The sequence below is a fragment of the Ricinus communis genome, chromosome 7, assembly GCF_019578655.1.
Source record: "Ricinus communis isolate WT05 ecotype wild-type chromosome 7, ASM1957865v1, whole genome shotgun sequence".
NCBI classification, from domain to species: Eukaryota; Viridiplantae; Streptophyta; class Magnoliopsida; order Malpighiales; family Euphorbiaceae; genus Ricinus; species Ricinus communis.
Window position 1 is genome coordinate 17,153,642 of NC_063262.1, and position 14,411 is coordinate 17,168,052.

The 14,411-nt window shown below is 31.0% G+C and overlaps 1 protein-coding gene across 1 annotated transcript; it reads right to left on the bottom strand.

Moving 5' to 3' along the window:
• Positions 1-593: 593 nt before the first annotated feature.
• LOC8287585 (transcription factor MYB15) lies at positions 594-1,991 on the bottom strand. The gene is made up of 3 exons (XM_015715559.2): positions 1,828-1,991; positions 1,513-1,642; positions 594-1,389 (listed from the first exon to the last, which is right to left on the bottom strand). Exons 1-3 carry the CDS (start codon positions 1,958-1,960, stop codon positions 912-914), a joined length of 741 nt encoding a protein of 246 aa, XP_015571045.2. The 5' UTR covers positions 1,961-1,991; the 3' UTR covers positions 594-911.
• Positions 1,992-14,411: the final 12,420 nt, after the last annotated feature.

The following is a 14,411-nucleotide window of genomic DNA, read 5'->3' on the forward strand; positions in this document are numbered from 1 at the left end:
TCACATCTCCAAGATATTGATTTAGAATGTTTAGATTTATTTTCAGTGTTTTTATGTGATAATTAATCTTTATAATAACTGGTCTAAAATTTCTTGTAAGATCGACTTCATAGTGAATTTATCTTTGCTATAGGAACGATTCGTACACTTACTAGTTAATATTAAAATATAATTAATATGCTATATTTTAACATAATAAATTAATTTTCATTAGAAAATAAATCATTTATTATTTAATCAAATATATAATAATTTCCAATGAATAATTTATTTAAGAAATTATTTTTTAGAATCGGAAATGATTGAGTAAGATAATTTTAATTATGATATATAATTTAAGTAGAATAAAAAAAGAATTAAAAAAATATGACAGTTCTACTGTCATAAGATTAGCTTTCATTCATATAAAATTTAAATTGTAAAATTGTAAAATACTGAAATAATTTTGGCATTTAAAATCTTTTTCCATTAAAATTATTAGTATAAGAACACTATACAACTCTTAAATGTTGAAAATTCTATTAGATTAATAAGTTTTTCAAATTATTATTATAGTTTTTTTGTATGAATCTTTATTTTATAACAGCAGAATTCATTCAAAATTTCCGTGAATCATATGATAAATACTACTAATGATCAAAATAATAGCAGCATGGTATGGAATATAATATCCTTTTAACTAAGAACTTTTATGTAAATATATCCTTTTAACTCTTATTCTAATACTTCTTTAAAAAAAAAAAAAACTCTTATTCTAATACAACAGGTATCCGTAACTTCTGTTCTAGGCTTACATAATTAAGCTCATTTATTATATATGTATATTCAAGTCCTATTTACAATTAGCTAGGGAAATGAATATCTCACCCTATCTATATATATATATATATGTCTGTGTGTCTAAATCTGAACTAAATTTCTGGTAGATCTTCAATCACTTGGGTGATCAAATCCATATTATCATCATTACTCGAATGATAGAACGAATAATAGCCATCTCCCTTGTAGTCACCGTCTTTGTCTGCTACAAATGGTTGAGTCCAGAAATCTTGACCTGAGTCCTCAAATATGTCCATTGAAGTGAGAGTACAATCTTCTGAAACCCGATTGATGCCACCCCAGAACAAGGAATTTTGACTACCTTCATGCGGCAAAGGAGAGCTCTCCAAGATTATTGGACGGAAGGGAGCATTATAGGAAACAGCTCTTTCAGGTTGCAAGTTTTCGCTTGGGACAGTGATTACACTTTGTGGAGTCTTATTAGGTTGATTTTCCATCAACTCAGATGTGCTCTCTGAGTGCTTCTCTCTCTTCTTTAACTGCGTATGCCAGTGGTTCTTTATTTCGTTGTCTGTTCTTCCGGGTAACTTCGTGGCGATTTTGGACCATCTGCAGAGAAAAGTTCACGTTCATGATACGTAACTTCATTAACGGTCAACAGTGACTTTTTTACCATACAAGGTAGTTACTGTAAATTTCTAGGAAATATTTAGCTAAGAGAAGTTCATGTACTTATTCCCAAGTTCTTGGTGCATCCGAATGATCAAATCGTCCTCTTCTTTAGAGAAGTTTCCACGTTTTACCTCCGGGCAGAGGTAGTTCATCCACCGTAGTCTGCAGCTTTTGCCACACCTTGACAGGCCTGTAAAATTGATTATAACCTAATTAAACAAAGTTCAGACGAATTTAAGTGCCATTATCTATGAAGCTATTTCATCCTTTTAGTCATAAAAGTATAATTTTTTAAGGAATACAGTATACAGATGCATGAAAAATGTATAACGCAATGGTCTAAATATGCCTTGAACATTAGAAAAGTTCTCCTACCAGCAAATCTAGGTAGTTTACGCCAATTTCTGTGACCATAATTAAGAACGTGAGATCTTAACTTATCGTCTTCTTCTTGACTCCATGCACCTTTCTTCAATCCATTTTTGTCCACACACACGGTTCTAACCATCTCTATGTCTGTAATCCAGAGGTCAAGTGCTCCTTAGCTGATCAACACATTCACACTTCCATTTATGCTACAAATTCATTCATGACGCATATTTAAATCAAATATGGCAATTCTCAACCATCCAATATGGATTTATGTCAATATTTAATGACTGAGGGCCCAAAACAAGATATAATGGGAAATGGGATGATTTGGAGCAATTGAATAATAATAGGAATGACTAGAAAGATAAACAAGGAGGTTTAATTTCTTTAAAGTATGAGCGTCAAAGTCTTAAGACATCCTATAGCCACTGTATGTGGTTTGAATTCCAGTCAAATCTTAAAGAAGATTGACTATCTACAGTTCAGTCTAAAATCTAAAAGAAATTTCCTTATGGTAATTGAACTTTATTTTTTTTTTTTTTAAACAAGGAAGTATCCATTTATGAATTTGCTCACGGAGCTACCAAGTCTCAAATATTTTAAAAATATTCACCAAGTTATTTTTCATACAAAATTTATGTCATTATAAATTTAAGATGAAACAGTTTACATTACCCATAATTTTGTTTTAATTTTCTATAATTGTTGACATTCGATAAACATCAGTATTTTTGTAAAATTAGTTATTTTCTTAAAAATAGCTTATTTTATGATTTTTATAATTCTTAAATATTTTTTCATTTTAAATAGTGTTGGCATGAGTAAGGAAATCATTCAAGATTCATGTAGGCGTCAGTCAAAAAGATCACCTAGAATCATGGCATCCATTATATTTTAAGTTCATAATTTATTTTTGCTTGGCTTGTTATATAGTTATTGTTTCAGTCTTTTTATAAAAATTAAAAAATTAAAAATATAAACAACAGTAAAGGGCATGAAAAATTACGGTATATGGACCCATATCTGGTCTCAAAAAATTTCCTTTTTTTTTTCTTTATTTTTTTTTATAAAGCACAGCTTTTAGCGATCGATGTCTATATGTTAAAAGGGAGTTGTAAGTTCTCAGGGAGAAAAGGGCCTCACATGCAGGTGGTCATGCATTCAGCTGCTTGTATCACTCGGGGATTTACAGTTGAGCCAGTTTATAATCAAATTTACTTGCATGATTCATTATGAACAGACTATTTTGCTCCATTTGTGTCACTAGGCCGTGCAAAATTTATTGAGGGGGTCTATTATATTATTGGATGAATGCATCACATAATAATCACAACAGTTTTGTTAAGATCATTGCATGGATGATGAAAATATTTGTATGAATCGTTCTTGAAATTTTATCATTCTGCAATTGAACAAAATACTCTTCTTTTCTCGCTACCACTGCATCAATGACTTGGAAGATTAATGGCATATCAGGGCCAGCAATTGGAATGTTTGCTCTTAACTGGTCACCTAATCATGGAATGTAGATCAGTGAATGGCTCAACTGCATTATTATTTTTCTTCTATTATTCTATTGAAAAAGAATTCTTGTATGCATTATAAGCTGTGGACTCCTGTAATATACTGTCTTCTTCAGGAATAGGAACTTTGCCTGGTCTAACAATATAACTAATTACATTGATGAAAACCTAGTAGTTGGAGCATTAAGGCCTAATTCAACAAAAAAGATCATATATGTTTCCATCTTGATGTCTCCATTTTTCCAATGATGAATTTTCTTCTTTTCTCAATGACATGTAATTGCTACATGATACTTTCTATCTCTTGAACTTGCGCAGCTACTAGATGTAGTTGGCTTGCACAATTTTCTTTGCTATGTACTTTCCGAGAAAATCATATCCATGGAAAAATAGAGCCTCAATTTCTGCCTCTTTTCTACTTTAAACCATTAGTGCTAACTCTTTCCTGTGATTTTCCTGTTAATTAAACCCAATAAATTAGAGATGATTATTATATATTCTTAGAAAGTAAATTGTGGAGTTATTAAATCTGCATAAAATTAAAAATGAATTATTATCTTGTACTCTATAATAACCATGTATCCCATCATAAGTAATGTACTGAAAACATTATTTATTTAAATATTTTGTATGATCTTACTTTTTGTCAGAGCATACCAACATAAAAACTAATCACCACAAAACTCCAAACAATCTAGAATCATGACTAAAAATACTTCCATTACCTCATCTGAATCTCAAGTTATTGTTTAAACCATACAAGACAATATTTTACTTCCTACTGGAATCATCTTAGATGGTACGAACTATACATTATAGTCACAACTAATGAAAATGTGCATTAGTGCTCTTAACAAATATGGTTTTCTCACTGATGTTGCACAAAAGCCTCGAATTGGAGAGAAGGAATTAGAAGCTTTGCTAATCGATAACAATCGAGTCAAGAGTTTGATTATTAACTTGATGAGTCTAGCCTTGATGCAGCGATTTATTCAAACAACTAATGAGTTATGTGATGTTATCTCAAAGACGTTTATTATGGCTCAGATGAAACACAATTATTTGAATTGAATCGTCGTTCATTCATCGTCAATAAAAATGATTAGTTGTAGTGACATACCACAACGAACTTGTTGGCATATTTTAGAATATTGATGCTCGTATTATAGCCCAATCGGATAATGTTGATGGAGTTGTATCTCTGTATAAAAACATGAGCCATCTTCGAGCCCATATTTTTTCTACCTAGTCTTGACTCTGAATTTAATCATGCTCGAAGTGAGATTTTATGAAAAAATCCACCTCTTGATCCTGAATCATGTTACTTTATGTATACAAGGATTATAACCAATAACAAACTATGGGCACTTCAATCCCACTAACTTTCAAAATAAATCTCAAAAGAAAATCACTCAAGTTGTTGTTCCTACAATAGAAAATGATGATTCTTTTCTTTCTCATACTCCGACTGCCCATGTATTCTTGATAAGAACTTTGGTATGTCTAGTACACATCTTACTACGAATAATATATGGATTATTGACACAAGTGCAACTAATCATTTGATAAACAATTCTCACAATTTTACTAATATTTGTCCATCAACCAAACAAACCATACTGACCGCTAATGAAGGAGTTGGTTCTGCCACTCATGAAGGATCAATATCTGTGTCTAAATATCTCATTCTTGATACTGTACTTGTTGTTCCATCTCTTTCCTCTAACCGTTTATCTGTTAGCTAAATTACATGTGCCTTGAGTTATACTGTAACTTTTTGGCCAAATTGTTGTTTATTCTAGGCCATTGCAATACAGAGGATTCTTCGCTATGGTGTTAAATGAGGAAGGTTGTACTATCTTGATTTCAAAGTTAGAGCAACTCATTTAGTTGGGCAAGTCAATAGTGCTTAAGGAGTCCAAGCCAAAAAGCCTGGGTATGGTTACGGCATCGTCGCCTTGGTCATTTATCATTTAGTAATCTTGGCAAGCTGAACTAGATTTATTTTTCCATGTTAATAATTATGAATTCAAATGTGATATTTCTGAAATGGCCAAAAGCCATTATTTCTTATTTACCGAGTTATAATAAAAGACTTTAGCTTTTATGACTATTCAATCTGATGTTTAAGACCTTCTCAAACTTCTATGTGGTGCTCATTACATTGTAACCTTTTGAAAGTGCAGATTAGACGTCGAAGGAAGGGGTGAATTGGACTCTTCAATAATTTATGGCTGAAAGTTAAAAACCAAATATTTTGTCATGTGTAAGGTGATGTTTAATAGGAGATGATTGTGAGCTTAAAGCTCACTGCACAAGTATTTAATTATGCTTAATAAGCTGTTTGTTAGATACCTATAGTAGTAAGTCAGCTACTTCAACTCACACTTTAACTGCAGTAGTTTGTATTCTTTGTATTTTTAAATAACTGAGAGAGATGAGATACAAATGTTATTTTGTGTTTCTTTAAAGGATAGTTAGATGTCTAAGTCAGTAATTATTAAGTTTAATAATACTCAGTATTAGTTTTTATAGAGATAGATATTATATGACTTGAAATATAAATTAACACAAGTGTTCATCTTAGTTTGGTACAAAGATCTATATCCTGTCCTTGAGAATCATACCTCAAGATTATCTCCACTATTTTGACTCTATTAATGGCTAGAGATCAAGCTTTATAATGTCTAACACTAAGACACCTAATATAGCTCCAGATATTCCCTTTTTAATTATCCCACAAAAATTATTAGGCTTTTCTCAATCTATCACTTCATTAGGTGCAAATAAACCTCTCACAAACTTGAATCAAGGAGGCTGTGTCACCCTACAAATCACAAGTCCTACCATTAGGCACTTGATAACCTTAACAAGAATTTATTTTGAAAGCAATATAGAGGTACATAAAATTCCTATATGGATCAAGTGTAGATAAATGAAAGGAAAACTGATTTTAGAAAGCAATAAATGAAAATACTCAAGAATGAAAGAAGAAGTAGATGAAGAGTGATAAATGCAACTTTCAGCTCTTGAGAATTTTTGGAGTTTAAATACAATCCTTTACCTTATTGATTTTGGTAGATGAGACTTATATTTATAGAGCAATCGAAAAACTAATTGTTAGAGACAATGATTAAATATATTTTAATAAATCATTTTAACTTTTTCATAAAATCAGATTTAATTAATAACTAATTTCTTTTAAAATATTCTTAATTTTAATTTTATGTCCTTTTAGGACTCAAAGTCAAATATTAAGACATAAAGTCAAACTTATGTCTTAATTAAGACAAACAATCTAGTCATACTAGGATACTATGACATAAGTCCTAGGATAACATAAATTAATGAGAATTTATATTAATTAAATAAAATTTAAAATAAAAATTCCCTTATAATTTATGTAATTTTCGAGAATATATAGAATTTAGAACAAAAGTCAAACTCTTGTCTTAATTTAGACAACTTCCTAGTCCAACTAGGATTCTAAAATTATAAGTCCTTGTCTTAAAGGATTAATAATACTTGTATTAATTAAAACAACCTTAATCATATTGGAAAAAGTAATTATAATCCTAAGACAACTAGGATGTCTTAAGACAAGGAGTCACATACCAACTAAGATACTTTATTTAGAAATTCCTATAAACAAGGACACTCCTTTTTTTAACAAGATTTAAGGATTTAATAACGGTAATTAATCACAGTAGTTCTAAAATTAATTGAGTTCATCAAGATCCATTACCAAAAAAATCAAATTTTACATCAAATAATTCAAGATAATCAAGATTTACATGAAAATCATTAAGAAACAAAACAACTTTGTAAAGAACATGACCAAATTTAAATCAACCTTCAAGAATTGCTTCAAGAACTCATATTATGCATGATCTAAATCTGATGTTCTTTCTCAAAAGGCATATGCCATTAAATCAAGAATCACACATGTGCCAAATTCTAATAAGCAACTCATACTATGTATAACTCATCAAATCAACACTTGATTTCTATATTATGCGCATATATGGTGTTCATGAAGATCAAACCTTAAATTTCCAGAAATCTAAAGATTCATTATTCATCTTCTAAATCATATTCATTTCTATATAAAATCAAATCAAATCAAAATCCATACATATATGCACATACCAAATCCTTAAAATGTGCAGTATGTGCATAGTTTTGTTAATCATCAAGAATCCAATTCCTAATTACTTTGAATGAATTTTGAACATCAAATACTCAAGAAATATTTCTATAACAATTACCCATGCCTTTGTTTCAATTAATTTGCCATCCAAATTTGATTAGAGATTGGATATTATTGATCATATCAAAGCTATCTATGCGCATGGCAGAGATTTTCAACATCCAAACCCCAATCGAATGAGATCCAAAGATTCTAAAAACTTCCAGATCATAAGTTTTATCCCTTAAAGTTTATATGCAATAAGAATTTTGAAGTATAGCTGTGGTGACAAATAAAATCTCTAAAACAACATATAAATTCTAGATTTGCATGCTTATGATCAATAAACTATTATGGAACCATTATAACTAAATTAATCAATAGAGGCTCTAATACCACTATTCGAAACTGATATTAAAACAAAGTAAAAGGCGCAATGGAAGTAATTTAATTTTTTTTTTCAATTCTCATTGATTAAGATAGTCATAACACACAAAATAAACAAAAGATGGAGAAGGCTTACGAAGGGAGTTTTCAGCCAATCCAAGGAGTACTTCTTGCGTTGTTGATTCTTGATTCTTCAAGGATGATTGATGTACTTTAAAGCCACTCAAATGACCATCCTCTTTTGGTGATCCACACAAGCTTCTAAGCAAAGATCTCACTAAACCACTTTTAGGAGATTAAGAAGAGATATTTGAGATTGAATGCTAGTTCCAAATAAGAGGGATGAGTTATTTAATGTTAGTAATCGATTTACCTAGGCTATGTATCTAAAAAAATATTTTTCTTTCTTAGATGTGCCACAGACGTTAAATCATTACCTTTCTTGTTGCCCCATTTCATCCCTTTAAGTATATGATCTTCAATTAAAGTCCTTAAAGGTTTAGGATTTCTACAAAACTCTAACTTAATTTAAGTTGGGCTTTGTTATCCTAAATGAAATTTAGTTAAAATAAGAACTAATCCATGGATAATAAACCCATCACAGGCCCATTATATAAGGCCCATAAGATCTTAATTAATTAACCTTTAACTAGATCCAATATATATGAGCTTAAGCCCAAATCTTAAAGCCTCATTTCAATCCTGACTTAAAGCCTATTTGTGTGTGATTCAAAAGGTTCGTAACATGTTGGCAATAAATATGGATTATGAATTAAACTCTTTTAATTCAATATTAATTCTCTAATGTAACTTAATTAATATTCATAGAATGAGATTGACATCCAGCAATGCATCATGGCCATCCAAATGTGTAGGAATGGTTAAAGTATTTAAATTAACCTTTACAGTGAACAATCTTATAATGTAATTCAATCCTTTCATTGTAGTTTTATCCCAATTGATTCATAGTATTAGAGTATGCCCTAAAGACAAAGAGTTTTCAGATGATTTCTATTAATTTATACATCATAATTGATAGCACACAATTATACTACAGACATTGTTCGACTCTAATAATATGAGTAATTGGGTATTATTAAGGAATAACCCAAATCATTAGAGATGAACACTAGCAAATATAAACACAAATGTAAGAGAAATTATAAAGCGAGTTTATAATGATGAGGTTCTCATTATATACGTATAGTTGATTTTTGATCAAGAATTAGATATTGATCAAATGCTCGAGACTACCATAATGTGTTATCACTTACTTACAAAGTAAGCAATCTATCTCTTAAGATTGAGGAATAGGGATTTCGAGATAAGCATATGGGTTGTTACAAGAATAAGTTCATCGAACACGACCCTATGGGTAGTCCATATGGAATTTACCCCAAGTGTTTATAGACAATACCGTTGTGACTAAGACGTGATCCTTAGACTTAAGATAATAGTATATTATCTTATATGATGATTACTATACTTTGATACTATCTTATGTTCTCCTATCCATGAAACGCTCAAAGAATAGTCATTGGGTATACTAAGAGTCATATGTAGATAATAAGTTATCAATAAAGAATTCATTACCCAAGGTAATATGTCATAGGACCTTATCCTAATGATTCTTGATATGCTTTAACATGGAAATCCTTGGCCAAGGTTGTTTCAATGAAAATTATGAAAAGTGTTTCATAGATCTTATTCAAGATGTTATATGTAATTATCAAGAACAAATATGATTTATTCAATTATAGAGTTGACGCTTGCATTTATGCTCTATGACTCCATTGGAATAAAAGTATAATGAAAGGATTGAATTACATTATGAGATTGTTCATAGTAAAGGTTGATTAAAGCACTTTAATCCTTCCCCATATTTGGATGGACATGTTGCATTGCTAGATGCCAATATTGATCTATGAAATAAGAATTAGGTTAATTAGAGAATTAACATTGAATTAAATGGGTTTAGTTCATAATTCATAATTCATTGCCAACATATTAGTAGCCTTTTAGGTCACACGCAAATAAGCGTAAAGTTAATATTAAAATGAGGCTTAAGATTGGACTCAAGCTTATATACATTAGACATAATTAAAAATTAATTAGTTTAATACATATTGGGCTATGAAATTCGGCTATAAGGGCCCTATAACTATGCTTATGTATTAATTAAGTTAACTTAATCTAAACAAGCCTAATTAAGGCCCAACTTAAGAGTGAGTAAGGCCTTGCTTGTTATAAGATTAGGCTAAATCCCATGTATATATATGGAGTATGATGGGCGGCTAGTAAGGTGAATATGTGAAGGAGAATAATGCCATCAACACTTAATTAATTAGATTAATTAAGATTCAACCTAGCTTAGAACTAGCATTTACTCATCATCTCCACTCTTTCTCTTGTGAAGGATTGTTCATAGGAGATTCCAGCTTTGAAGCTTGTATGGATTACCATTAGAAATTGGTCATTTGAGTAGCTTTAGAGTGCATCAATCATTCTTAAAGAATCACGAATCAGTAAAGCAATAAGCACTCCTTAGAATAGGCGGCGCACACCCTTTATAGGCATTCTCCATCTTTTGCTTGTTTTTGTATGTTATGACTATCTAAATCAATATATCCTTAGTGGGAATTAAAAAAACACTTAAATTGCTTTCATTTCTCCTTTTCTTATGTTTTAATTTCAATTCCCAACACATAGAGCATGGATACAAGTGTCAACTCTATAAATGAACCAATCATATTTATTTTTGATAATTGGATATAACATTTTAAATAAGATTTATGAAACACTTTTCATAATCTTCATTCATACAACATTGGCCAAGGATTTTCATGTTAAAGCATATCAAGAATCATTAAGATAAGTTTCCATGACATATTATCTTGGGCAATGAATTATTTATTGATAACTTATTATCTTCATATCACTCTTACTATACCTAATGACTATCCCTTGAGCGCTCTATGGATAGGAGAATATAAGATAGTATCAAAGTATAATAATCTTCATATAAGATAATATATTATTATCTCAAGTCTAAGGAATATGTCTTACATAATTGTCACAAGAGTATTGTCCATAGACACTTGGATTAAATTTCATATGAACTACAGTAGGGTCATGTTCAATGAACTTGTTCTTGTAAAAAAAAACCTATCTCAGAATCCCTATTCCTCAATTTTATGAAATAGATTGCTTACCTCATAAGTAAGTGATAACACATTATGGTAATCTCAAGCTTTTTTTATCAATATTCAACAATCAATATCTAATTCTTGATCAAACATCAACTATGAACAAAGTTTAGGAATGTATATGATGAAAACCTTATCATTATAAACTCGCTTTATAATTTCTCTTATATTTGTATTTATATTCCATAGTATTCATCTCTAACAGTTTGATTATTCCTTGATAATATTTGACTACTCGTACCATTAGAGTCGAACATCCTTTAATGTGATTGTATGTTATTAATTGTAATGTATAAATTAACACCGATTATCTAATAACTCCATGTGTTTAGGGTATACTGTAATAAGCGACGATGAGAAAATTCATCAGATTGCTTACTTTTGTTTGATTACTTAGGTCTACAACACGAGTATCTACTTCAGCTCTGCTTTTTCTTTCTACATCTTCTCTTTCCTTCTTAATAAAGTGAGGGTTTCTTTCTAAGTCATCTGATTTTATTTCCTCCTCGTCAAATCTCTCACTAGTGCTAGAAGTTTGACTCTTAGTTTTCTCTACTAATTCTTCTTGGATATCCAGTGACTGCTTGACAGATTTATGTTTGATCTTTTTTTAGCATTTTTTTTTATAATAAGGTCTTGCTGCTCTAATCTGGAAAAAATTCCTCATTCAAGTCAATCATCTCATTATTATTTTCTTCTTCAGATTCCCAACAAGTTTTCTCTCACCTAATTCTTTATTTTCCTCATTGTTGTTGTCTGATTCCTCATCAACCAGGCTCAGCTGTCTCTTTGATCTTGCCTTTCTCTATTTTACTTCTCCATATCCTCCAAAGGTTTCCTATTTTGTTTCAATTAGACCCACCTCATCATTCTCACAATACTTACTATTGTTAATGGTGAATTTACCAAACATATTACTAGCTTTCAGCTCAATTCCATCCTTCAGAGGATTGTCAATGTGCTTGAACAGTCAGGTTAAATACATGCTATAGGGCATTCCACTAGTAGGGTTCAGGTTAGTCATGACATTCAATAGTAGATAAGGAAGATTCAACTTTTGTTTCTTGGCTATATGCCATATAATTTTTAAATTTAGCTCGGTGACGTAGTCTAGAATACCCATTCTCGGAACAAAGCATTGGGCAATAAATTTATGAAGCTCCTAGCATGCAAGCCATAATCAGTCGAGAATTCCTTATATGCAGTGGGTTGGTTTGCTCTCAGCTCTTGGATAAATCTTTTCTTATCATACCAAGGGATGCTCTTGTCTGAGGTGTGCTCAGTGACCTGCGCTCCTTCTACTAGCAAACTCTGAACCTTACTTAACAGCATTGTAGTGATTTTTGTAGGTTCCCTATTGATACCGACCCACACTAGTTATCAGTTACCTTAGTGATTGATCTGTAAAACTCTAATGTGAGGTCTTCATTGTACTTTTCTTTGGCCTGTATAAACGAGATCCATCCTTGAAATTCAAACCACTCTTTGAATTTTATAGCTTCATCCAAAGACTTTCTAGTCAAATACATAAGGTTGCACTAATTTGTACTTTTCTATTCGAACTTGAGAATTCTTCTCTACTTTGGTTTGCTTAGTTGAAGTGGTTGATGTGCTGGATTCTTTTTCTTTTCTAGCCATGGATTTCAATTGGGCAGAGAGAGAAGAAGTTTTCAGGTTTTCGGACGGAGAGACTGATGTGATTTGGGTTTGAGAGAGAGAGAGAGAGAAAGTAAAGGTATTTCAAAATGTAGCATTTTAGAAAAGAAGATAGAGATATATTGGGATTTTTAATTTTTCAAATAGGGAAAAAGGGAGTCTCTATTATCCAACGGTTTTAACCCTTTTTCAAATTTGAACTCGGGTAACCATTGCTCTTTTCCTGTGCACGTACCTGACCTCTTCCCACTTTCTTGCCACGTTTTCTTTCCACCCTTCACTCAACCATCAATTCAAAAATCCTCTTTCTTTTTCTTTGTATCTTTGTGACTCAAAAATATCTTTTAATTTTTGAAATCATTTTAGAGGATTAATTTTGAAATAAACAAAAGAATTAAATTTTAAATTTCAAATTTCAAAATCACACACTATATAGAGAACAAAAAAAATGCTAAATATGAAGAATAAGTGTTAGAACGTTTAGCACTTGTTTAAACTGACTCCTAAGAAAATTTAAATAATACTTAGCTGAATTGATTATCCATTCCAAGGGCTCTTTTGATTTTTCTAGAATTGCTCTTCACTAAGAGGCTTAGTTAAGATGTCTAACAATTGCTCATATGATGGAATGAAGTCAAGTTGGATGTCTCCTTTTTTGTGTGTGGTCTCTAATAAAGTGATATCTTACTTTAATGTGCTTAGTTTTAGAGTGTTGTACAAGATTCTTTGAAAGGTTAATGGCACTTGTATTGTCACACTGAATAGGAATCTGTTTATATCTTATCCATAGTCTTCTAATGTTGCTTCATCCATAGAATCTATGCTACCCAATTGCCTGTCGAGATGTATTCTGCTTCAGCTATGGATAGTGCAACAAATGTCTATTTCTTGCTGAAACATGATATGTAACAGTGACCTAAAAATTGGCAAGTGCAAGATGTGCTTTTTATATCAATTCTAATACCTGTATAGTCAGCGTCACTATGTCCAACAAGATCAAAGAATTCACATTTAAGATACGATAAACCTAGGTTGCTTCCAATTAGGTATTTGAAGATTTTTTTTACAAAAGTTATATGAGACTCCATAGGATCTGCTTGAAATTGAGCATACAAACAAAGACTAAAGTGATGTTTGATTTGCTTGCAATTGGGTATAGCAAGGATCCTATCATTCCTCTATAAGTTTCATATTAATGGATTTTCCATCCTCATCATTCTCAAGTTTGCTGAAGTACTTATAGGTGTACCAATTGGTTTAAGTCCTCTTAACTTGAATTTATTAATCAGCTCCTTGGTTTTTTTTATTTGACAAAGGAAGATGCCTTCATCTGTTTGCTTGATCTACAGTTCCATGAAGAAGTTGAGCTTGCCCATGAGACTCATTTCAAACTCACCTTGCATGTCTTTTGAAAATTGCTCACAAAGAGACATTAGTTGATCTAAAAACTATATTATCTACATAAATTTGGACAATGAGCAAATCATTTGATTTTGATTTGACAAATAAGGTGGTGTCTATTTTTTTTCTCTAGAGAAACCTTTATTTAATAAGAACTTACTTAATCTTTCATACCATGCTCTTGGGGCCTTGATGGGCTACTTATGCAACCTACACCTAAGGCAG

Excerpts from the sequence above, each read along its gene's own strand:
- LOC8287585 (XM_015715559.2), bottom strand. The coding sequence starts at position 1,960 with ATGGTTAGAACCGTGTGTGTGGACAAAAATGGATTGAAGAAAGGTGCA. Across the intron at positions 1,643-1,827 it reads TAAACTACCTAGATTTGCTG|GCCTGTCAAGGTGTGGCAAA; the intron begins GTAGGAGAACTT and ends TCAATTTTACAG. Across the intron at positions 1,390-1,512 it reads CACCAAGAACTTGGGAATAA|ATGGTCCAAAATCGCCACGA; the intron begins GTACATGAACTT and ends TTTTCTCTGCAG.